The sequence below is a fragment of the Nansenia antarctica genome, assembly GCF_963989245.1.
Source record: "Nansenia antarctica genome assembly, chromosome: 1".
Taxonomy (NCBI): Eukaryota; Metazoa; Chordata; class Actinopteri; order Argentiniformes; family Microstomatidae; genus Nansenia; species Nansenia antarctica.
The window spans coordinates 112,043,288-112,069,159 of record NC_137674.1 but is presented as its reverse complement, the minus strand read 5'-3'; the positions used below and the strand labels follow the sequence as shown (position 1 = coordinate 112,069,159).

General features: G+C 45.1%; 1 protein-coding gene across 1 annotated transcript in view; it reads right to left on the bottom strand.

Moving 5' to 3' along the window:
- The window catches only part of pex5la (peroxisomal biogenesis factor 5-like a), a gene marked incomplete at its 3' end in the record, with an annotated part of 67,313 nt that extends 41,758 nt beyond the window's left edge, over nucleotides 1–25,555 (bottom strand). The window contains exons 1-6 of the mRNA XM_080546412.1: nucleotides 25,457–25,555; nucleotides 14,998–15,109; nucleotides 7,350–7,559; nucleotides 3,830–3,956; nucleotides 621–717; nucleotides 272–301 (exon numbers count right to left, since the gene is read on the bottom strand). Coding sequence (XP_080402538.1) covers nucleotides 272–301; nucleotides 621–717; nucleotides 3,830–3,956; nucleotides 7,350–7,559; nucleotides 14,998–15,109; nucleotides 25,457–25,525 — 645 coding nt within the window. The 5' untranslated portion in view covers nucleotides 25,526–25,555. The remainder of the gene's footprint in view (nucleotides 1–271; nucleotides 302–620; nucleotides 718–3,829; nucleotides 3,957–7,349; nucleotides 7,560–14,997; nucleotides 15,110–25,456) is intronic.
- Between the last annotated feature and the right edge of the window lie 317 nt (nucleotides 25,556–25,872).

Sequence of the window (25,872 nt, the reverse complement as noted above, 5' to 3'; positions counted from 1 at the left end):
GTCTAAAAACGATTGAACTGTCATTCTACCGCTGTAGTACACTGGTACTCTGGTGCGGGGAATTTCTGGTTTGGGACTGGAAATTGCTAAACGTCACGTTTGACGTCAGACTTAACAACCGAATAGTTGTGTTTGTCTCTCATTTTTACCTTCTTTTTAGTTTGTTTGGTTTCTAACCCAAATTGGATTCTAGTGGTGATGCTATTGGCCTGGTTGCAAATGTACAGATCTTTCAATTTCATAATGAAAGGATGCATAGAGAGAGGCTTACATGTCTTCCACTAATATACTGCCTGTTGAGCTGAAATGGAAGAATTTTAGGTGTTAGCAACAAGATGGTGGGTTAGCATTAGCATTATGGTCACACAAGCTCAAATATCTGACTGGACTGGAGATGGGGACCTCTATATAGATAGATGGCATGTGTCCCAATAATCCTTCGTCAAACAAAAGTAGATTATTTTTTTACATTTCACTTAAGACACCAACTACAGCAATCAAGTTTTAGAGGTGAAAAGCTTTTGACTTTAAAATGACAGTTGATTTCAAGTGTACAGACAGAGCAGCCATTTTAAATGAACTGTGATGATTACGAAGGACTCCAAAGCTAAAGTACTTACTTGAAATGCAAGAGCAGGCTCTGCCTCCGCTTTGGTGTTCGCTGCTTCCAAGGAGTTCTTGGTCGGTGGCTCTGATTGGGTTTTGCAGTCTATGGACCTATGAAGAGAGAGGGTTCAAATGAGCCACGTCATGCCTCTTGAACAGTTCGTGACGTTAGAATTATAAGGTTCTATCTCCATTTCTGTCAAAATTGAGTTTTTTACATAATCTGATCCATTAGGTGTTTATTAATGGCTGTGTGGTGTTATTTTTTTAAATGGTGACATTTTTGAGTTAGTAATTCATAAAATACAAAGGTTCCATCTCACAAAACATAATGGAATGTAAAAACGTTGACGCTCAATATCTCTGAACTGCCCTAAAAGGAGATAGAACCGTATCATTCTAAACTCACGAGTTTCTTCCCAAGTTGTAACAGTGTATTTATTCACTCATACTGGTAGTGTATATATTGTGTGTCTTGAGTATTGTTGTGTTGTCGTCTTGTTGTTGTTTGTACTGTAGCTTGTTCAGCATGGAGAATACCAAGTCATGTTCCTAGTGCACTGCACATGACGAATAAAGTTGAATTGAATTGAATTGAATGTTGGTGCAATGTTGAGGAACCAAAGCCTAAGGATTTTACTCTCTTATACTACAAAAAAAATGTAAATCATCGATAAGGGAAGGAAACTATTCAATCATCAGCACCTTCAACCTTACTTCAACCTAACTTAAACTTCAAGCAGTGTGCAGAACTTGTCATTTACTGTACAGGGTTCCTACAAGTTTCAACAAGTCAAATTCAAGACTTTTTTAGACCTCTTTGAATATAATTTTAGACCTATTCGCGACACCATATTATGATAGCTTTTTGTCATCCTCGAGGTGATGAAATTAGGGATTTCACTGCCATACAGACAAAAAAAGGAAGCGAATTGGCATTTTTTTGGTTCCAGCTTGATTAATTTCCTCGTAAATGATTTATGAAACACAGGATAAAAATTCCTTTGTGCAGGTACGTACGTGAGAGTGTGTGTGTGTGTGTGTGTGTGTGTGTGTGTCGTCTTGATGGTGATTGATTCATGCGGGGGGGGTCTGATGTGGTCAGACCTAGCACCTCATTTTTAGACCGAATAACTGAAATTTGAGACCTTTTCAGGCCTGTATATAAGTTATATATCCAATAAGTTGGATTGCTGGATTTTAGCCTTACGGCTTTTTAAGACCAGCACGGGAACCCTGCTGTAGCTATGTGCTGCACTATGCTACAGAACATCCTCTGTAGGGCCATTGAGTGTAAAGTAGAGTTAAGCAGAGTAGCATAGAATAGTACTTGACCAGTCCCCGAGGGGGAAATTACATTTACATGTCAAAACAAAACCCTGAGTCACCCTTTAGGTTCCACCTTTCCTCTGTGATAAGGACTGGGAGAAGGTGAACACAGGTTTGATATTCTCTGATATTCTAAATAACACCTGCAAGCAGAAGATACAGTAAGACACAACCCTAATGAATATGGCCAATGTCCTTTAAATGACCTTTTCAACATTCATCCAATGACTAAAAAGTGAAAGAACTACTACCCTCATTAGAATAGTTCAGGTTGTGGCGACTACGAGATTAAAACATTCTCCCGATGTTAAAGGTAGACTCCGCAATAGGGCGTCACCACGATAAGTTGGGTGAGTTTAGAGATGTTTCAAGTTTATTGTTACGTCACATCCCTCCTCTCTCTCCCTCCTCTCTCCCTCCCTCCCTCAGTCAGCCCTCTCTACCACCCTCTCTCTCTCCCTCCTCTCTCTCTCCTCTCTCTCCCTCCCTCCCTCAGTCAGCCCTCTCTCCCTCCTCTCTCTCCCTCCCTCCCTCAGTCAGCCCTCTCTAGAACCCTCTCTCTCTCCCTCCAATGGCCCCTGGCCTAAGTGTAAGAGAGTAAAAATCTTAGGCTACGGTTCCTGACATTGCAGCACAAGACATAAGCAATATGCATAATTAAAAAAGATTTTAAAAAGTGACAATAATGCAGACAATAAGGCAATAGGCATAATACAAGATAAAGATGACAATCGTACAGGTAAGACAGGATACACTAGTGGTGCAACTAGTAATAATAGATAGTTCAGTAATAAAGTGGCTGTGCGCTTAAGGTTTTCGTAGTCCGTGTACATGGGGTGTGCTTGGGGAAGATAGTGAATTGTCTACAGTGGGCTTGTTCATGAGCCTGATCGCCTGGGGGAAGTAGCTGTTCGTTAGCCTCTGAGTTTTGGCCCTGAGGCTCCGGAAGAGGCTTCGCTTTTGGACGGCATCGAATCGAACAGGCTGTGGTTGGGGTGGCTGGGGTCTAACAGACTGTGGTTGGGGGGGCTGGGGTCTAACAGACTGTGGTTGGGGTGGCTGAGATCTAACAGACTGTGGTTGGGGTGGCTGGGGTCTAACAGGCTGTGGTTGGGGTGGCTGGGGTCTAACAGACTGTGGTTGGGGTGGCTGGGGTCTAACAGACTGTGGTTGGGGTGGCTGGGGTCTAACAGACTGTGGTTGGGGTGGCTGGGGTCTAACAGACTGTGGTTGGGGTGGCTGGAGTCTAACAGACTGTGGTTGGGGTGGCTGGGGTCTAACAGACTGTGGTTGGGGTGGCTGGGGTCTAACAGACTGTGGTTGGGGTGGCTGGGGTCTAACAGACTGTGGTTGGGGTGGCTGGTGTCTAACAGACTGTGGTTGGGGTGGCTGGGGTCTAACAGACTGTGGTTGGGGTGGCTGGAGTCTAACAGACTGTGGTTGGGGTGGCTGGGGTCTAACAGACTGTGGTTGGAGGGGCTGGGGTCTAACAGACTGTGGTTGGGGTGGCTGGGGTCTAACAGACTGTGGTTGGGGTGGCTGGGGTCTAACAGACTGTGGTTGGGGTGGCTGGGGTCTAACAGACTGTGGTTGGGGTGGCTGGGGTCTTTGATGATTGGGATCTTTGTTGACTAGATTCAGCCAATCAAGACGCTCCACACACAGTGTTCTGTTTGCACATAAGCTTGGCAGGGCAACGTGTTAGTCACGTGACAAAAAAGGCTGCTGAGTGAACTATCTTTAGCTTTACGCTAACTATCTTTGCTGGTAGCCATTTTGTGGCTACATCATATCAACTTAAGTGCTGTATGTCTGCAGAAAGGCATATATATCTCTCTCTATGTATATAGGTTATTTATTAATGAGTGTATGGTCAGATGTTGGTGACTCTTACCACAGAAATTCACTGGAGGAGTTTTTCGCGGACGAACGCCGTCGGTCCAGCGTCCACTTCCTGCTTCCTGCCCTCTCGCGGTGGGGGTTCAGCTCCTCCCACTTCTCCAACGGGGAGGCAATGTTGGCTGGAACACAAACCATAAAGAATTAAGGGGAGAATGTCCATGTTCCCTCAGCCCTATGTTCCCTATGTTCCCTATGTTCCCTCAGCCCTATGTTCCCACAACCCTATGTTCCCTATGTTCCCTCAGCCCTATGTTCCCTATGTTCCCTATGTTCCCTCAGCCCTATGTTCCCTATGTTCCCTATGTTCCCTCAGCCCTATGTTCCCTATGTTCCCTCAGCCCTATGTTCCCTATGTTCCCTCAGCCCTATGTTCCCTATGTTCCCTATGTTCCCTCAGCCCTATGTTCCCTATGTTCCCTCAGCCCTATGTTCCCTATGTTCCCTCAGCCCTATGTTCCCTCAGCCCTATGTTCTCTATGTTCCCTATGTTCCCTATGTTCCCTATGTTCCCTATGTTCCCTATGTTCCCTATGTTCCCTATGTTCCCTATGTTCCCTATGTTCCCTATGTTCTCTATGTTCCCTATGTTCCCTCAGCCCTATGTTCCCTATGTTCCCTATGTTCCCTATGTTCCCTATGTTCCCTATGTTCCCTATGTTCCCTATGTTCCCTATGTTCCCTATGTTCTCTATGTTCCCTATGTCCCCTATGTTCTCTATGTTCCCTATGTTCCCTATGTTCCCTATGTTCCCTATGTTCCCTCAGCCCTATGTTCCCTATGTTCCCTATGTTCTCTCAGCCCTATGTTCCCTATGTTCCCTATGTTCCCTATGTTCCCTATGTTCCATATGTTCCCTCAGCCCTATGTTCCCTCAGCCCTATGTTCTCTATGTTCCCTATGTTCCCTCAGCCCTATGTTCCCTATGTTCCCTATGTTCCCTATGTTCCCTATGTTCCCTATGTTCCCTATGTTCCCTATGTTCCCTATGTTCCCTATGTTCTCTATGTTCCCTATGTCCCCTATGTTCTCTATGTTCCCTATGTTCCCTATGTTCCCTATGTTCTCTATGTTCCCTATGTTCCCTCAGCCCTATGTTCCCTATGTTCCCCATGTTCCCTATGTTCCCTATGTTCCATATGTTCCCCATGTTCCCTATGTTCCCTATGTTCCCTATGTTCTCTATGTTCCCTATGTTCCCTATGTTCCCTATGTTCCCTCAGCCCTATGTTCCCTATGTTCCCTATGTTCCCTATGTTCCCTATGTTCCCTATGTTCCCTATGTTCTCTATGTTCCCTATGTTCCCTATGTTCCCTCAGCCCTATGTTCCCTATGTTCCCTATGTTCCCTATGTTCTCTATGTTCCCTATGTTCCCTCAGCCCTATGTTCCCTATGTTCCCTATGTTCTCTATGTTCCCTATGTTCCCTATGTTCTCTATGTTCCCTATGTTCCCTATGTTCCCTATGTTCCCTATGTTCCCTCAGCCCTATGTTCCCTATGTTCCCTATGTTCCCTATGTTCCCTATGTTCCCTCAGCCCTATGTTCCCTATGTTCCCTATGTTCCCTATGTTCCCTATGTTCCCTCAGCCCTATGTTCCCTATGTTCCCTATGTTCTCTCAGCCCTATGTTCCCTATGTTCCCTATGTTCCCTATGTTCCATATGTTCCCTCAGCCCTATGTTCCCTATGTTCCCTATGTTCCCTCAGCCCTATGTTCCCTATGTTCCCTCAGCCTTATGTTCCCTATGTTCCCTATGTTCCCTATGTTCTCTATGTTCCCTATGTTCCCTATGTTCTCTATGTTCCCTATGTTCCCTATGTTCTCTATGTTCCCTATGTTCCCTATGTTCTCTATGTTCCCTATGTTCCCTATGTTCTCTATGTTCCCTATGTTCTCTCAGCCCTATGTTCCCTATGTTCCCTATGTTCCCTATGTTCCCTATGTTCCCTCAGCCCTGTTCTCTATGTTCCCTCAGCCCTATGTTCCCTATGTTCCCTCAGCCCTATGTTCCCTATGTTCCCTCAGCCCTATGTTCCCTATGTTCCCTCAGCCCTATGTTCCCTATGTTCCCTCAGCCCTATGTTCTCTATGTTCCCTCAGCCCTATGTTGCCACAGCCCTATGTTCCCACATTCTTAAGAATTAGGGTTGGGGTAAAAAACCAATAATGCGGTGGGTCCACTAGACCCACGAACATTGGCTGAGTAACAAAAACACAAACAGTAAGGGTTAAACATAGGGAACATAGGGAACATAGGGAACATAGGGCTGAGGGAACATAGGGAACATAGGGAACATAGGGCTGAGGGAACATAGGGAACATAGGGAACATAGGGACATGAACTTTTGCTTGTAAATGACATCAGGGTTCTAATCAAACTCTCCATCCTGGATGACTCAGACATTGTATAGTCTGACTTGATGTGCATAATCAGAGCTCATTCTGAAACTGGAAGACTATAACCTCCTCAGCTGGTAAATGGAGAACTAATCGACCGTCGCCCCTTAATGGCTTCTAAGAGGCTCTCTTCATTACAGGTAATTGCTTGGTCATGACGTCAACCTCATTGAGCTTGATGAGGGAAATCAGGATGATCAGTAGGGGAAGGTAGGGGGCTCAAAGCATTTAGGAAAATTAAGGATACGAGACTCTGTCAGTATTACTGATTTAGGGCCGGTTTCACAGACAAGTCTTAAGCTTAGTCCAGGATTAAGTCACAGTTGCAATGGGAAATCTCTCTATTGAGGATTAAACTTTTTAGTCTAGGATTAGTCTTAATCTGTGTCCACGAAAAACCAGCCCTTAATGTCGTGAGAATGATGTCAGACTCTGGGTGTGTTAGGTGTTCATGTCAGGATAGAATAGGACAGTGTCGACTAACACAGCTTGTTTTGTGAGCCTGCTAACAATGTGAAGTCGTGTTATAGTTAACTAGGTAGCAGTGGGGGATTACGCAATCCATTGCATTGCAATGTTTTGGCTTGACTAGCGAGTGTGTCATTGATTTTCAACAACGTTGAAATGTACAGTATATAAAGAATTAATCAGAATAAAAGTCTGAACAATTTGATTGGTTGCCGGCTTGTTCAGTTGCCGGCTTGATGAGTGCCTGAGTCTAGAGACACTCTCTCAGGAGTGCGTGAGTCTAGAGACACTCTCTCAGGAGTACCTGACCTCTCTCAGGAGTACCTGAGACTAGGGACACTCTCTCAGGAGTACCTGACCTCTCTCAGGAGTGCGTGAGTCTAGAGACACTCTCTCAGGAGTGCGTGAGTCTAGAGACACTCTCTCAGGAGTACCTGACCTCTCTCAGGAGTACCTGAGTCTAGGGACACTCTCTCAGGAGTACCTGAGTCTAGGGACACTCTCTCAGGAGTACCTGAGTCTAGGGACACTCTCTCAGGAGTGCGTGAGTCTAGAGACACTCTCTCAGGAGTACCTGACCTCTCTTAGGAGTACCTGAGTCTAGAGACACTCTCTCAGGAGTGCCTGACCTCTCTCAGGAGTACCTGAGTCTAGGGACACTCTCTCAGGAGTGCGCGAGCTGAGGGCCGTCTGTTCCACGTCCACCTGGATCAGCTCCGTCTCGTCGGTCCTCTTCCTGTGAGGCGTGCTCTTCTGACCCTCCCCGCGGGACGCCAGCGGACTCTTCTTGTCTTTGCTGTTCCTCCTCTCTCCCGGCTCGCTGAGGTCCAACAGGTCCAATGTGGAAGACAGAACTGGAAGGAAGTGTATATGTATTATATATTATATTATTATATAACCTGTTTATTTTGTCAAGTTATAGAATATATTTTGGTTTATTTATATTCTCCCGTCTGCCTCTGTTTCTTGTCCCCCGGTTCTATTTAATTATAACCCCCCCCCCCCTCATCCCCAGGATATTATTTGGGGACGTGACATGGTTTAACTCCCAATACTCGTTATTAAGTTGGAATCGTGAGATGTTGCTTTACACAACACAAGACCTCTACAGTATCTACTGAAGCATAGCATTGTCACAACAACATAACTGACATTCCTTACAACAAGCCTTGATGTAGTGTAGCCTACACCTTTTAGAGTTGCATTCAAGGACTCTTAGACGACATGTTTTTATTTGCCAAACACGTATGTCTGGAAAAATCATGAACTGAACTTTCCTTGACCCGGCTATGAGATGGTTAAACTGAGTAGCAGACTAGCAGTCAAGAGCACTTCTGACAAATACACATACAGTATTTTGCCCTATTGACAGCCATTAACAGCCAAGGAAGGACAGACAGGCGGAGAGGGAGAGAGGGAGAGAGAGAGGGCTATCACATTGGCATTCAGTAGCGTATGAACGGCCATGTCCCTAAGACTGATTGGAGTACGCCAGAGTGCCTCTCTGCAAGATGCTTCAACTGTAAGTTAAGATGTATCTGTAGGCTATCTGTTTCTCAAAAGGCACTAGAAATTAGCATTTCAAAGAAAAAAAAGTTAGCTAGCTAGCTAAATTAGTTGTCCAACACGCTCCTATACAGTTGCTGGTGACATTTTTTCAAACATCTGTCTACTTCTCTTCACTAACGGGATACTAACACGTCTCTTCACTACACTGGCTCCCCGCTGGTGGAATGAGCTTCCCACGGCTGTCAGAACTGCAGAGTCACTCCCCATCTTCCACTGGAGACTGAAGACCTCCATCTCTTCAGGCTACACCTTAACTGCTCCTCTTGAGACATCTTGAGATCCCAGCACTTTATTTCTTCTTCTATCACGACGACTGCCGATGGCCCCTGGCCTAAGCTAGATTACTCTTCCTGCTACGACTGGTGAATTGATGATTCACTTGCTTAAATGTATCGATTGTAAGTCGCTTTGGAATAAGGCGTCTGCTAAACGCCAACATTTTAAATTACCAGTATGTAAATGTATATCTAGATATGGTTTTGACCTGATGGCCAGGGCTTGGACAGACCAAGAACACCTTTTAATATTGAGTACAGTATGTATTTCATTTGAGAAATTAACAGTATTGTGCATAAAACATTTCTTTTAAGAGAAATTGTGAGGTAGCCAACAAGGCCATCAAAGACATCAGTAAGAGGTGCAATTGTGTTAGAATTGTACCCACTGTATAACAGATCGTGAGCTTAGAATGATAAGGTTCTATCTCCGTTTAGGGCAGTTCAGAGATATTTGAGAGTCAACGTTTTTACATTCCATTATGTTTTGTGAGATGGAACCTTTGTATTTTATGAATTACTAACTCAAATATGTCAACATTCTAAAAATAACACCACACAGGCATTAATAAACACCTAATGGATCAGATTATGTAAAAAACTCAATTTTGACAAAAATGGAGATAGAACCTTATAATTCTAACGTCACGAGACGTGACGGTTTTCTAATAGCTGATCCTACGTGTGCTTCTTGTGAGTACACACACACACACACACACACACACACACACGCATATGTGATAACGGGTAATGCTTTCTTATGACAAACAACCAACCATCCCCTGACTGTAATTAGAGAGTGTGCCAGTCCTCGGTGTCTCTGTGCTCTTCAAACGATAACGGCGGTTGGAAATCAAAGGAAACCCACTCACGAGGGACAGAGACGGTTGTCTGAAGTGTTCGCAGCGTCAGGAGCAGGGGCGGCGCTAGGGGGCGGCTACTTGGGCTCAAGCCCCGGATGTTTTCTGAAAAGCCCCGAATGTTTTACTTTAAAAAAAAAAAAACTCGTGAGTAACGTGCAGTACCGGAGTCCAACAGAGAGGCAGCAGCTGCGCGACATTAGCCTGCGTACTGCGTAGCCTGCCCTGCCCTGAAGAAGAAGTGATCTCCATCAGTGCCTGACTGTGCCTGACTGATGGATATCCCAAAGTTGTTTTCAACAAAACAAGTGCCTTGTTGCAGCAGCAGTATCAGCAGCTGACAACAATGACGTCACCAGCAGTGATGACATAGATGATGTTTCAGGTTTGTGAATCTTATTAGAAAGGTGACTGACTCACTGACACTACTTTTCCGGTTTGCTAATGCTAGCTGGCTATCATAACATAACGTTATGTTATAATGAAAATGAAACATAGCAAGGTACTGTTACGGTACATGGTAAGAAATCAAACAAAGGATAATACTTATACAAATAAAGTGAATAACAGGCTGATAGTCTTTGATATCTGCACTCTGGTTGACTGAGTAACAAGTGAAAAAGAATGATGTAACGTTAATGTTACAGCTAGTAAACATGGAGTAACCACATTAAGTATGCCCTTATGGTAGTATGTATGTATACAGAACATGACTCAAATCTATCCTAAGATGTAACGCTAACTAACTAAGTTTGTTTAATGTCCCAGGGGGGATTTGATTTCACAGTACTATACACAGGCCAACAATACATGTAATATATCGTCATATAACACAGGACAAGACAATCAATACAATATAAGTGGTGAGCACAGAGTCTGCCCTGATATACATACTGTAACATAACTAGCCTCAGCCCATCAATTCTGTAATTCAATACAAATATAAATGATGGTGACTGACGTGTGTGTGTGTGTGTGTGTGTGTGTTTACTGTCTATTTTGTAATACAGCCTTTTGTCCGCTTTAAGGTGGTGGTAAGTTGAAGGTTGAAGGCAAATCTTTCCGGCGCGCTCCGCGCGCACATTATTCTCCCTCTGGGCTAAGCCCCGGATCTCCTACAATCCTAAATCCGCCTCTGGTCAGGAGAAAGGCAGACTCATAAAGATAGATGGCTAAATGTTGTGGAACCCTCGAGTCCACTTGAAATGATGAGACTGCCTTGAATGGAAGTCCTCCAAATACTCATATATATATATATATATATATATATATATATAAACTCACTCAAAGCATATCTGATGGTAAATGGACTGCACTTATATAGCTCCTTATATAACGCACTCTGAATCAAAACACACGCAAGACAGCAGCTAGTAGCCTAGCGCTAAAAAGGAACATCGCTACGAACATCCAACTGCATGTTTAGCACATCACAACATGCTGCTAAAACATCAACATGCTAAAAACACATAACCACACATAACTAGATGATCACACAGTCCTGGCTTTGGAATACATCCTAGAACCTACGTTTGTTTACAAGCCATGTATCCCTTACCCAGTAGCCTAGGGCAGACGAGACAGTGAATCCAATTTACTAATTCTAGTATTTAGTGATCCTAAAACTGTTGTTTGTTATATCGAGTGGGCTCTTCAACACTTAAACTTTCGTAATATTCAAGAAAAAGGAAAACACATTTAAAAAATTTGACCTGTGGATCTCAAAACTAAAAACATAGGCTGCTGTTCGTAGATACTCTCTAGAAATCTGATCAGCACTCACGGAACGCCTCTTGTCTTAATCAAATTACTTTATTACTAATTCGCCCTGTGACGTTGAACCCAGTGTGCACTCCGGTGCTCTCAGACAGGGGAGGCTGGTTCATTAGGGGCAATTGGACAATGCCCCACCAAAGGGAGAAGAGAGAGATTTTTTTTCTATGACTTCTAGACAGTGTTGCTTCTGAATATCATAGTCCAATCAGCTAGTGTTCTGTGGAGTATAGTCCAATCAGCTAGTGTTCTGTGGAGTATATCATAGTCCAATCAGCTAGTGTTCTGTGGAGTATGTTCCAATCAGCTTCAAGTCCCGCCCCTTTCAGGGCAACTTTCAGTCTACTCGAAATTGCACTAGGCTGTTCTCGTAGACTTGCATGTAAAATGTATTTTGGTAACTTCAGGCCATTCGGTCATTTGTCTATGGGGTTTTGGGACATGCACAAAGAATCGTACGTGCTTACGTCATGTCATACGGCCGGCGTCACGTTCGTTCACCTGCTTCACCATGGCTAGTAATGTTCTGAACAACTCGGTTGAATCTTTAAAAGAAACACCGTTCAGCCGTCGTAGCAACCAGGAGAAATTAACAGTAAAGGAATTAGGACCACCCAGACCAAATTTAATTATAAAGCAAGTTTATAAGGCAGGGAAAATTGGAAAATCGTATAACCGAGGATTTACGAGGGGTTGGTATGAGAAGAAAACATGGCTAGCGGGATGTGAAGTAACAAATGCGTTGTTCTGCTTTCCACTACCGGACTTTGTAAACAAATTGAACAAATGGATTAGAAGGAGGCATCTTTTGTTCCCAACTTGATATTGCAACTGGACCTATTACCGAAGTCAAACTTGTGTAAGTAAGTGAATCATCTGTCCTTCAGTCATGATAGGAAAACCAAATCGATGCTGGGAGAAGGAATGGCAGACTGTATTCTGATTGTATCTTCTATGCTCTTTGTATGTTTCTATGCTCTTTGTATGTTTCTATGCTCTTTGTATGTGTCTTGGTGTAGGAGAAACGTAGGACCACGTTGGAAACAAGTGTTTCGGTACACGTTGACGTGTAGAAACTGTAGAGAGAAAATTTTAGAAATTGTAGAGAAAACTGGGGGGGTAGAGGTGATGAAGAGGTCTGTACAGGGGGGGTAGAGGTGATGAAGAGGTCTGTACAGGGGGGTAGAGGTGATAAAGAGGTCTGTACAGGGGGGTAGAGGTGATGAAGAGGTCTGTACAGGGGGGGTAGAGGGGATGAAGAGGTCTGTACAGAGGGGTAGAGGGGATGAAGAGGTCTGTACAGGGGGGGTAGAGGGGATGAAGAGGTCTGTACAGAGGGGTAGAGGGTATGAAGAGGTCTGTACAGGGGGGTAGAGGGGATGAAGAGGTCTGTACAGGGGGGTAGAGGGTATGAAGAGGTCTGTACAGGGGGGTAGAGGGGATGAAGAGGTCTGTACAGGGGGGTAGAGGGGATGGAGAGGTCTGTAGAGGAGGGTAGAGGGGATGGAGAGGTCTGTAGAGGAGGGTAGAGGGGATGGAGAGGTCTGTACAGGGGGGGTAGAGGGGATGAAGAGGTCTGTACAGGGGGGTAGAGGGGATGAAGAGGTCTGTAGAGGAGGGTAGAGGGGATGAAGAGGTCTGTAGAGGAGGGTAGAGGGGATGAAGAGGTCTGTACAGGGGGTAGAGGGGATGGAGAGGTCTGTACAGGGGGTAGAGGGGATGGAGAGGTCTGTACAGGGGGGTAGAGGGGATGGGGAGGTCTGTACAGGGGGTAGAGGGGATGGAGAGGTCTGTACAGGGGGTAGAGGGGATGAAGAGGTCTGTACAGGGGGGTAGAGGGGATGGAGAGGTCTGTAGAGGTGGGTAGAGGGGATGGAGAGGTCTGTAGAGGTGGGTAGAGGGGATGAAGAGGTCTGTAGAGGTGGGTAGAGGGGATGAAGAGGTCTGTACAGGGGGGTAGAGGGGATGGAGAGGTCTGTACAGGGGGGTAGAGGGGATGAAGAGGTCTGTAGAGGTGGGTAGAGGGGATGAAGAGGTCTGTACAGGGGGGTAGAGGGGATGGCGAGGTCTGTACAGGGGGGTAGAGCTATTCTCATGCTAAAATTGACTGTAAATCCAGATTTTAAAGTTGATATTCTTCCCCGTGGAGCATGCCCCCATAACCTGTGCCCCACCCAAACATTTTAGCACCAGCCGCCACTGCTCTCAGAGCGAATTTACGAACGCTCCCATAGTCCGACTGGACAGTTTGTCTTTACCCACTTAACCCTCAGTGGATCCGCTGACAGTTGAGAACTGAATTCATCTAAATAACTGTCATTTTAAATCATCCCAATCCTATCAGTGTGAGGGAACCGCGGGACATCGAATATGACCTTCTGACTGGAGCCAAACCAACCGCCTCTGTTGTGCCAGTGTCTCTCTGCTTCTAGACTATACTTCAGTACTGTCCTCAGTACACTGATAATGATTAATCGGATATGCTGGAGGTTTAATAATCTAACTTGATTAAGAATAAGATGCGGCGTGTGCAAACATGAACGCTCTTAGCTCCCCACGTTGCAGCCTATTACGACGTTTTTTAATGATGAATCTGTGTCACCAAAGTTTAGGCAAAATTGAGCCAATCTTTGTGTAATTTTGTGTTTTCATTTCATTTTTCATTTTTGACGTTTAGCAGACGCCCTTATCCAAAGCGACTTACAGCAAGTACATTAGTCTAAAGTAGATGAATCATCTGTCATCATATGCTAGGACCGGGGGCCATTGGAATGTGCGTCATTCACCCAAGTTTAATTAAAATTGTCCTAGTGGTGACGGAGATAAAATGTGTGACATTCGACAGAATATTTGGACATACAAGGGGCTCCTCACAGGGCACAGTAACTAAATGGTAAATGGACTGACTTATATAGCCGCCTTATTCCAAAGCATTACGACCATTACAACGGCCTCTCATTCACCCATTCACACACACATTCACACACCAATGGTGGCCAAGCTACCATGCAAGGCGCCGGCCGGCCCCGCTCACTGGGAGCAATTTGGGGGTTCAGTGTCTTGCCCAAGGACACTTCGACATGTGGCCAGCCGGGGCTCGAACCGCCGATATGCCAACCTTGCGATCATTAGACGCCGGCTCTACCTCCTGAGACACAGCCTCTACCTCCTGAGACACAGCCTTTACCTCCTGAGACACAGCCTCTACCTCCTGAGACACAGCCTCTACCTCCTGAGACACAGCCTTTACCTCCTGAGACACCGGCTCTACCTCCTGAGACACAGCCTCTACCTCCTGAGACACAGCCTCTACCTCCTGAGACACAGCCTCTACCTCCTGAGACACAGCCTCTACCTCCTGAGACACAACCTCTACCTCCTGAGACACCGGCTCTACCTCCTGAGACACAACCGTAACTACCATCTCCTCTCAGTGGAATAAAAAAAAAACTGGCGCGTTACAGCTGAACCTCAGTCAGTTTGATGTGTGTGTGTCAGACGTTATGAAAGGTGGATGACTCACGCATGAGAGGCTGCAGCTGGGGTCACTGCCTGGAGATGCAGGTGTGAGGGGGGGGTGGGGTGGGGGGGGTCAGAGAAGGGACCTGCTGTGTTGGGGGGGAGTGGAGATGGAGGTGTGAGGGGGGAGGGAGGGGGGGCAGAGGAGGTACCTGCTGTGTTGGGGGGGAGTGGTGGAGATGGAGGTGTGGGGTGAGGTGGGGCAGAGAAGGGACCTGCTGTGTTGGGGGGGGGGGGGGGGTGGAGATGGAGATGTAGGGGTGAGGGGGGGTGGGAGGGTTGGGCAGTGGGGGTACCTGCTGTGTTGGAGGTCACGGGGCGTGCAGCTCCATGGCACTTGGTCTCGAGCAGGAAGTCGTCGATGGAGGGGCTGAGGAGGGGGCGGCTCTCTTGTTGCTCACCAACTAGCTGCAAGGGGTCAGAGGTCAACATCATAACATCACTCACCAGCTGCAAGGGGTCAGAGTTCAACATCTACCCTCACTGTTCAACATCATAACATCACTCACCAGTCAATCAACCCTAATATCTGTGGCTTTTATGTATAATATACATATAGTATATTATATATACCGGTATATAGTATATTATACTATAGAATGGCGGTCCTAGAATGTGAGGTTGTTTGAGATGGTGTATTTGTATGGTTTATCGTTGTGAAGAGGGGGATTCATATCTGTGAAAAAAGTCATTCATTCATTTGGTTTATTCCTGTTTTTTTTTTTTTACAAGAAGAATGTTTAATTTAGATTAATCTTTGTGATTTTACCTGCATTCCTCCATTCTACTTTTTTATTTTTTAATATATTTGTTTACAGTATCAGTGTTTTGGTGATGCACACTGTTTGACCTGTCGTCCTACACACCTCTACACACACACATAGTCCTCTCCTCCTCCTCCTCCTCCTCTAGCTCACACCTCTACAGACACACATGGTCCTTTCCTCCTCCTCCTCCTCCTCTCTCCTCCTCCTCCTCCTCCTCCTCTAGCTCACACCTCTACAGACAGAGCCTCTGTGGCTCAGCTGGTAAAAGCACGGCACTAACAATACTTAGGTTGTAGGTTCGTTTCCTGCTGGGACCATATATACAGAAAAATACTGCTTTACTAGCCTCTACTAGCCTCTCACAGTGCTACCCCATGCACAGTGCAGTGAGAGAGAGTGCTGCTCTCTGTGCCGTGGGGTAGAGGGGTAGAGAGGGGTAGAGGGGTAGAGAGGGCATCCATCATCCTCTGCCCCTCCCTGCCCCTCTCAGCCAGAAGAGGCGTGCTGGAGGGGGAGACTCCCGCGCGCATAATTGCTCGGCCATTAGCAGTTGTTTATCTCGCTTTCCAAATCGTGCAAAAAAAAGTTAATCACCTTTCCTGCGAGGCACCCAGAACTGTTGTTGTGGGGCCTTGCCAAAAAGCTGCCGTGGCCTAGGTGACATCCCATCCGTTATCGTTACCCTCACGTCGTTGCTCCCAGGTTCGACGGGGGACCCCGTTTGCCAGCCTGTGCTTCCGGTATATAAACGAGAGTGAATACCAACAGAAGAATATTGCAGGGGATTTTGGCAAATTCTTTTGGCCCGCTACCCACACGTTTAGCTGTGTTGCTCATTCCACGAATGCATGATCCTTACAAGTTGTACCTCATTGTAAAGGTGACTAATCAGGCTTTCCAACCATATAAAATACAATACCAATTGGTATTATTAAAGGGGAGGAAGAATCGACTGAAATAACGTTTCCAAACTTTTTTTGAGGAGTTTACATGACACCAGATTCAACACAGAGGATTTTTGTTCGGATAAAAGATGGCAACCGCCAATGTCATTTATTGCCGTGGTGTGTGTACAACGCTGCCCTGGAGGAAACGTGGCATTTGCCACCCTGGCTCTCTAGAGCTGCGTTCTGCAGGCAGAATATTAATGAAGGCTCTTAAAAAATTAATTACAGGACCAGGCGTGAGAGGGCGCACACACAGACCGCCCGGCGTTTGATGAAATGTGCTGCATGCATGCGTGCGGTTCCATGACCCTCTCTGTATGTGGTCAGGCTAGGCTCTCTCAGTGACAGAGGCGCTGGCTTCTGATTAAGCGTGTACATAAGCTGGTTGTTAGCCATTTAATCAGAATTGAAAACAAAACCTTTGACCCCCCCGACAATAAATTGCTTAATTAGGAATGGCATATTCTCGTATTAGAGAAGGTCTCTAATAAATAACTCTGTCAAGTAAATACAGACAATAATTGACGAAAGAAGTTCTCTTCTTCCCTCCTCCTGACTGTTGTAGTATGCAGACTTCTTATCCTGAAAGGGACAGAGCTTATTTAGAGAATCTACGTTTTGGGTTTTAACTGTTAGATTATCTACATTATATTTGTTGTTGTGTTTGTCCTGTTAATAGAATCAGCTGGCTGTCTCATGATGGTAAATGGTAAACAGACTGACTTATAGCGTCTTTATCCAAAGCGCTTTACAACGGCCTCTCATTCACCCATTCACACACACATTCACACACCAATGGCGGCCAAGCTACCATGCAAGGTGCCTGCTCACTGGGAGCAATTTGGGGTTCAGTGTCTTACCCAAGGGCACTTCGACATGTGGCCAGCCGGGGCTCGAACCGCCGATCTGCCAACCTTGCGATCATTAGACGGCGGCTCTACCTCCTGAGCCACAGCCGCCCCAAACACTCGTGTTTGTTTTAATTTGATAACAACGCACTATTTAAATGGCCTTGCAACACCGTCAACTTTTGTTTTGTGTGTAATAGTGAAATTCTGACAAAAGAATCTCGAGCATAAAGGGAATATTTTCACAGCTTTGCCGGTGTGTGACTAACTGCGAGAATGTCCTGAATTTGCAACATCCCAAGAATTCTGACCCAGCAGCACACAGACAGTAATTGGGGTTTAGGAGTGTTTTTGTTCTGCTCTGGTGTCAGGGAAAAGCTTTGTGTTTTTAAATAAAAGACAAAAGACAGTTTGATGTTGTCTGGTTTCATCCACCATTTCAACAGACGCTTTTATCCAAAGCGACTTACAGTTAGAGATCACAGGGACCAGTCTCCCTGGAGTAACTTAGGGCTTAAGTGTTTTACTCAAGGGCACACTAGCGGTGGTGTTCCCAGGTGGGGGGGGGACTTAATGTCATGACCTTCTGACCACCTGTCCTCAGGACCTATCTCACTCTCCACCACCGCTACCCCTGGTGTTTCCTGCTCCATCTCAGAGAAGATTAAACTGCCTCCTTTTCTTGCAGTTCACCGCGCTTGAACGGGTCAGTATAATTTCGTACTGTCCTGTGTGTATTGTACAGATTGTACTAAGACAATTACCGCCCGTGTTTACTTGGGGGGGGGGGATCATTTACCGTAACTGACGGCGGCGGTACTAGAAGCTAACAGGAAGTGTTCCACGGAGGCACATCCACCCAGGACACACTAGGATGATCTACGCTGTTATGAAAGAGAGTTGGACGGCGGCTCGCTTCACTTCACCCCCTCCTCCAAACCTCGTAAAGCAGCAGAACAACTTCCTGTGTGAATAATTGCCAGCGACAAGCTGGGGCCCTTAATGAAAGAAGCTAATCTTTTCAGAAGGTCTCTTTTAGGGCCCATGCTACTTAATTAGATGATTTCCCCCTCCCCCTCCCCACCCCCCCACCGTATTCAATTAAAAAAGCTGGCACTTTTGGCACAAATAATATGAAAAGATTGCTGACATTAAAGGGAATTATTAAGGGTACAGACCCCATCCTAGTAATGAGAAAAGAGGGCTTGGAGAAGCACTGCAGGGCCCACCGGAACAATGAGATCAGTCCAACCGACCGACTGTTATTATCCGTTATCATCACTGTAGCGCTTTCTTTCAAAGAAAGTCTGGCGTGTGAGATTTGGGAGGCTAATTGCGGCTGTTTTTTTAAGGTAATGACCACGGAAATAAATACCTACATAAACGTCGATGATTGTGGCACTGCTGTGTGGATTTTCACGGTCGACAGTAGTGGTCTGTGGTAAACAGATAGGCGGAGATGGTTTCTTGTCATTTTTAAAGTAGCTACCTCAGGGTACGGCAGGTACCACTGCAAGCCCACCATGAGCTGTCGTATTATTGTGTTTACAATGCTGTTATCTCACCAGGGAGAGGCTCATGATGAAATCAAGTACACTACCATTAAAGGGCCACACTAAAGTGGATCGCCATTTCCAGGATTTCTGTTAGAATGTTTTAGCTCCACCAGATGAAATTACCTTCTTTCTTTTTTTTCTTAAAACCTTTTTTCTTTTACAAAAAACCCACCCACACACAATGACTTTTTCTTTTGATACCCAGGGAGGTTTGGTAATTACAATGAGAACGATAACATGGCCCCATTAATCATGAGTAGTAGGCCTGTCCTGGGACCACCCTCTGTAGCTGTCACTCAGACAAGGCAGGTGAAGGCTTGTAGCTCGGGGGTAAATATTCTGGGGGGGGGGGGGGGGCATGAAGGCCAAAGGAAAGAAGAAAAAAGGCGGTTTCACAGTGTAAATAACATTCATGGATGCACGCACTCGCGCTTTCACTTTCACTTTCAACAGCTTTCGCTTCTTAACGACAGTGATCCATGGAGGAAACATCTGGCAGTGAATAACGGTTTTCTTTTTTTTTCCGTCTCAGGACTCTCAGTTTTACGTCGAGGACATCTGCTACTAGAGAGTGACCGCATTAAAGAAAAGACACCCTCATAAAAATTCTATGAAGTCCGTCTCCACCCCGTCCTCCGTAAACAGAGGGTGTCCTTGAATGCCTCCTCCGATCTGTTTAGCAGGGATGGAATGAAACACATTGCGGGAGGTCAGGAGGTCAGGAGGGTGGAGGCTAAAACAACGTCGTCGGAAAAGACGTGATCATACTGTACGTCGTAAGGCGGATCTGAGCATCATCATCTCAGCTCTTAGCTGGAACCCCGTCTGTCTCCCCTCCTTACTGTGATTGATTGCGTGTGACTTATGGTCAGCTTTCTCTGCGTCAAAGGGTGACGCAATTAAATTCCTTGACAGAGACATTTTTGCTAGCAGAGAACAGGGGCACGACGGGGGGGGGGGGGGGGGGGGCGGGGCAGGGGAGATAGCACTAGCCCTAATGGTGGTCTAATAATAATGGTCTTAGTAATGGTGCCTATTATAGTTGTGCTTCATCTTACATTTAAAAAATTCATCATTCTGATTATTATGATGATCATTAAGGCTGTTTTGGTGCCCTACGCACAGTGGCGGCCCTGTGTACTGACTAACACGAAAATGCATTTAGTTTTTGGTTTGATGTAACTACTGATTGCGCCGAATGTTTGTTATCGTCATGACGCAGAGTCATCGATCTCACTCATCACCCCTGGGTGCCGTGTTGCACCCTGGGAAGACATGCGCTCCCTGCATGGGCCTGCACGGCTCAGATATTTTGGTTTATTATGATTTAGAGTCATTATGAACGAGTGATGAAAGTGAGACGCTCATTATCATTAGATATTACAGAATTGTTGTTCCAAAAAGAAAAAAGCCGAAAACTACTGAATATATTTTTTAAGGAAAATATGATAGGGCCATTATCCACATCACTAAGCTCAGGGACCTGGGTCACTAGAACAGCCATGAGGGGTCATTTGACCCCGGTGAGTAAAGAAAAATGTTATATCTTTGCACTCGATCAAATTTCACTACCCTCCTTTCATGACTTTTCCTAGATATGTGCGTTCTACCACCCTGTGGTTTTCAAAATCACATCAGGATAAGCTAGTATAAAGCTATTTTGCAGTTTTTCTGTGTAGGAAGCAGGCTAATTTACAAGACGGCCAACTAGTGGTCGTTGTGTGTAAATAGCAGCTTCCCATTGTAAAGACTATGGTCATTTGACCCCCGAGGTGGCTCTTATAGTAGGTAACATAGGCACGGCTGTTCTAGTGTTAACACAGGAGCCACCCAGGGCTGCGTGCTCAGTCCCCTGCTGTTCTCCCTGTTTACCCACAGCTGTGTGGCCGCGCACCGCTCCAACTAATAATAATAATAATAAAAGCTTGGATTTATATAGCGCCTTTCATAAAACCCCCAAGGACACTTTATACATTATTATTTATTTGTTTACTTTTTTTTTTGAGTGGGGCAGTCCCACTCATATTTTTATTATTATATTTTTTTATTGACAGATACAGTGAAGTTTAGACAGGAAGGATGGGTGAGAGAGAGAGGAGGGATGACATGCAGGATATGTCCCCGGCCGGAATCGAACCGGGGACCCTGCGGTTACATGGTCAGCGCTTAACCCGCTACGCCACCTAAGCGCCCCGACGCTTTACAATTCTAATAGTCAAACAGACAAAACAGAAAACAAACAAAACAGAAACAGAAACAGTGACAGGCCTTGGAGAACAGATGTGTTTTAAGGGCTGATTTGAAGAGTGAGTCCAGGGTGGGGGCGTTGTGGATCACTATGGGGAGAGTATTATCATCAAGTTTGCTGATGACGCCTGTGACACGTGTGCCCTTGAGCAAGGCACAAACTGCTCCAGGGGTGCCTGACAGGGGCTGACCGTGTGCCCAGAGCTCTGTTCTCCCTGGGAGTGTGCTGCTGTGTGTGTGTGTGTGAGAGAGAGAGTGTGTGTGTGTGTCTGTGTGTGTGAGAGTGTGTGTGTGTGTCTGTGTGTGTGAGAGTGTGAGAGTGTGTGTGTGTGTGTGTCTGTGTGTGTCTGTGTGTGTGTGTGTGTGTGTGTGTGTGTTTGTGTGTTGTCTCGGGGGGCGGCGAGGGGGGGGGGGGGGGGGTGCAAAAATGATAATTTCCCCTCAGGGACCAATAAAGTATGTCTTCTTCTTCTTCTTCTTCTTCTGCTGCTTTATTACCACAGCGCCATCGGAGCAATTGAATGTAAACTGTGACGGTCTTCAGTACTCAGATTTAGAGTCTCACAGCCCTAAATCTCCCAAATAGGCCGGTGAGTCTCTTACCTCCATCTGAACACAGTGTTGAGCGCAGTCTGCGATCGTATAAAACACTCCATAAAAAAGATGACCATTATGAGTTTGACAGTCAGAAGGGCCCTGCTGCTAATGGGTTTAATGGGGGGAGCGACAAAGCAAAGCAAGCGAGAGAGAGAGTTTGTAAAGAGAGAGAGAGGTATGGCTTGGTTAATTATGGATCGGAAATGCTCCGACAAATCCATACTTTTTACCTGGGAGGTAACCGTGACAGTTCAGGCATAAAATACACAACAGCTGCTGCCTGCAAAACTAATGTTGGTAAACAGCAGCTTGGGAGTGTGTGTGTGTGTGCGCCTGTCTCAGTGTGTGTGTGTGTGTGTGTGTGTGTGTGTGTGTGTGTGTGTGTGTGTGTGTGTGTGTGTGTGTGTGTGTGTGTGTGTGTGTGTGAGAGAGAGAGAGAGAGAGAGAGAAAGACTTCACCATTTAGAAGCTCTGCTTCTGACTGGATACCTAATTACGGGTGGGAGATGGGTGTTGTAGCCTGGACAGATACACTACCACCAGGTTATAAACAGATAAACAGAGCCCTGGTGACCTAGTGACATTCTGCTATCGATCTGTGTGACTCCAGCTCATCTTAAGGGAATGGTCGCTGGTGCCAGCTGGCAGAATGGACCTGCTTGTCTCTCTGAGGTAAGCAACAACCCCCCCCCCCCCCCCCCCCCAGTATCTACTATACGAGCAGTGAATACTAAGGTTATTGTTGTAAAGGACAGTTCATTATCACTGACCTTGTGGAAACGATTGAAGGACTGCTGGACTACTTTAACGAAATGAGCTAATTCACCTCCTTGTCCCTCTTACTTTGATTAAAAGGTGTACGTTGTTGTCTTGTACTGTGTGTATGCCTGCTTGGTGTTATGCTATGCCATGCTGTGAAATATGTGGAGTGTAATGGATGTAAGTTATGACAAGCGTCGATACATTACTTCGACAGTCCGGTCACGTTTTGGGCATTGTACTTCTTATGCTGGTGACAGTAGACGGAAGTTAATTTAATGCACCGGTCTGTTTTTTTTGTTTGTTTTTTTACATCAAATGTCAAATGTTGTCTAAATATGCACCAGATCCCTGAATAACAATAGGATGAGTCAGCGAGGATGCTAAACTAAACTTAAGGCCGTGGAAAGTAAATATGTCAACTATACTAACTAAATCTAAGATCTTATTATTTTACCGTACCTCTCATTTTAAAAGTGTTTAAAAATGATAGTAGAAAAATACTGGAAAGAGACAATTTAGGGGCGGCTGTGTCTCAGGAGGTAGAGCCGGCGTCTAATGATCGCAAGGTTGGCAGATCGCCGGTTCGAGCCCCGGCTGGCCACATGTCAAGTGTCCTTGGGCAAGACACTGAACCCCAAATTGCTCCCAGTGAGCGGGCCGGCGCCTTGCATGGTAGCTTGCAGCCATTGGTGTGTGAATGTGTGTGTGAATGGGTGAATGAGAGGCCGTTGTAAAGCGCTTTGGATAAAGGCGCTATATGAATGAATGGTCTTTATTGTCATTGCTACAGTACAGGTACCAAACAACGAAATTTAGGAGGGGTGGCTCCCCTGGTGTTAAGAAAGAAAAAAAAAAAAAAACTTAAAAAAAACACAAGAAGGGAAGGAGCTGGTTTACATAAATAAAGGCTATGTACACTATCCACTATACTATACTGTACAGATAGACGACTAGGGTTGTCATATTGCACATAGTGTTATTGCACATTTATTTAAAGTGTCGCAGTTTGCAGGCTTGAAATGTAATATAAGTACAGTCCATTTACAATGTAAAACATCTCTTGTACTGTGCTCGTCAGTAAATTACTGGTGTATTGTCAACTGTTCAGTAATCGTTTTGAATACAATACAGGACGTAATTGTTATGTGCAGTGCAATGGGGTGTATTGCTGCTGATTTGGATTCAAAAGAAGACAACATAATCAAATATCTTTAACACACCATATTATAGTATATGCAACACATGTGGATATTGAAGCCTAACAACTACAGTTTGTACATGTGTAAATCAACAGTACACCATATCCTACTTTATACCACATTATCAACACAACACAAAAACACACACGCAGGCACATAAGCAACCACACGCGCACATACCGTACTGTACTTGCGCATGCACACACGCACACACACACGCACACGCACACACACACACACACTTTTAGATCAAGCGCAGAAAGCATGACAATAGTATCAGCTTATGATGTCATCTTCTAAACCCCCACCGTCCACATATCACTTCAAAGCAGAAATGAAAAGTGGACAGATAATCAACTATATCTAGAGGAGAAGCTTTAATAACATCATAGCCTAATGCCGTGATACAGAGTATTGGATTATAGAAATGCATATACTGTATATATATATATATATACACAGTACCAGTCAAAAGTTCAATTGAATGGGAAAGTGTGTCCAAACTTTTGACTTGTGCCGTAAGCGGCAAAGATTAGCTGCTTATGAGGTGTAAAAATGTGCACTCAGAGTAGAGGTGTTCTAGAAGGTTCTACTCAGAGTAGTGGTGGTCTAGTGGATAGTGAGTTGGACTTGGGATCGGAAGGTTGTGAGTTCAAATCCCGCCTGAAGCCACACCACTACTAGTGTGCCCTTGAGTAAGGCACTTAGCCCTCAGTTACTCCAGGGGGAATGTCCCTGTAATTCGTAATTGTAAGTCGCTTTGGATAAAAGCGTCTGCTAAATGGCAAAATTATTTAAAATAACAATTAGTAGAGGGGTTCTAGAGGAGCTAGTAATGGGTTCTACTCAGAGTAGAGGTGTTCTAGAGGAACTAGTAATGGGTAATGTTGAGCTGATCAAACTGAATCTAATTGGAAGTGAAAAGTGAAATAATAATAATAATAATAATAATAATAATAATAATAATAATAACAATAATAACACTACTGGCTCTAAGTGAAGAACATTTCCTGTGCACTTAATATTGTACAAGCTAGAGGACACCTGAGGCCATCATGCTACAGTGCTACAATACAACCAGCTATGTGACACGGTCTGGTGAAAGGGGTAACAAGTCGGCAGCCGATTTAATGTTCAGACTTTTCTTTTGAAAAATGTAAATACATTTCAGCATTGTTGAAAATCGATGACTCACTCGCTAGTCAGCTAACACAGCTTGTTCTGTGAGCCTGCTAACAATGTAAAGTAGTGTTCTGGTTAACTAGGTAGCAGTGGGGGGATTACTCACCCAATCATCCATTGCGTTGCAGTATTTTGGCTTGACTAGCGAGTGTGGTGATTTTCAACAACATTGAAACGTATTTCTGTGTTTCAAAAAATAAAAGTCTGAACATTTTGATCGGTTGCCGACTTGTTCCCCCTTTCACCAGACCCTGTCACATATTGTACGTTAAGATATGGTGTTACTGAACCAATGTATTAACTGTTCGGTTCTGACTACAGTTAATACATTGGTTATTATCTGACGCTTTGAAATGAACTGTAGTGCCTTACAGTAGAGTAGATGCATTTCATACCCCATAGAGCAGCTGAGAAATGAAATAAAATCAATGTTGTTGCTTTTTTTTACTGGTGTCACATTACTTTGGACGAGTGGATTATCGAGTTTTAAGCTTTAAGAGTGGAGAGAGAGAGAGTAGGTATGATGGGATGCTCAAAGCCTTAGCCATTGATTTTATCTTCACCAAATATAGAACGGACTTCCAGTCCAGTTGGGTTGGGGGGAGGAGGGGGTGGGGGGTGGGAGGGGAGGTTGCGATGGTTCTGCCCACCTTGGTTGTCACGGTGAGGAGGGGTTTCCCTTCTGAAGACGCCTTACTTGGTATCTCCTTCAGCACCATGGCAACAGTCTTATCTGCCGCCCTAGAGTCTTTCCCCTACAACAGTGAAATCAACAATGACTTTGTGTCAGGACAAGTAATTGGTTTCAGTCATTGAATTCAAATGGTTTTGGGCATCTTAAAAAAAACTTTATACGAATGATGATGACGACGACGAACGACGACACTATAGATATGACAGACTATTATGGTGGATCTATTGAAGGGAGAGAAAAAAAACACCAACATTGATTGAGAACATGAACCCACAAGACTATGGCAATGATGGGGAGGTCTCTGTACAATGTTTATGGGTCACTGTACAGAGATGAACATGGTTGATAGGATGTGTTTTTACATTGTGCTTA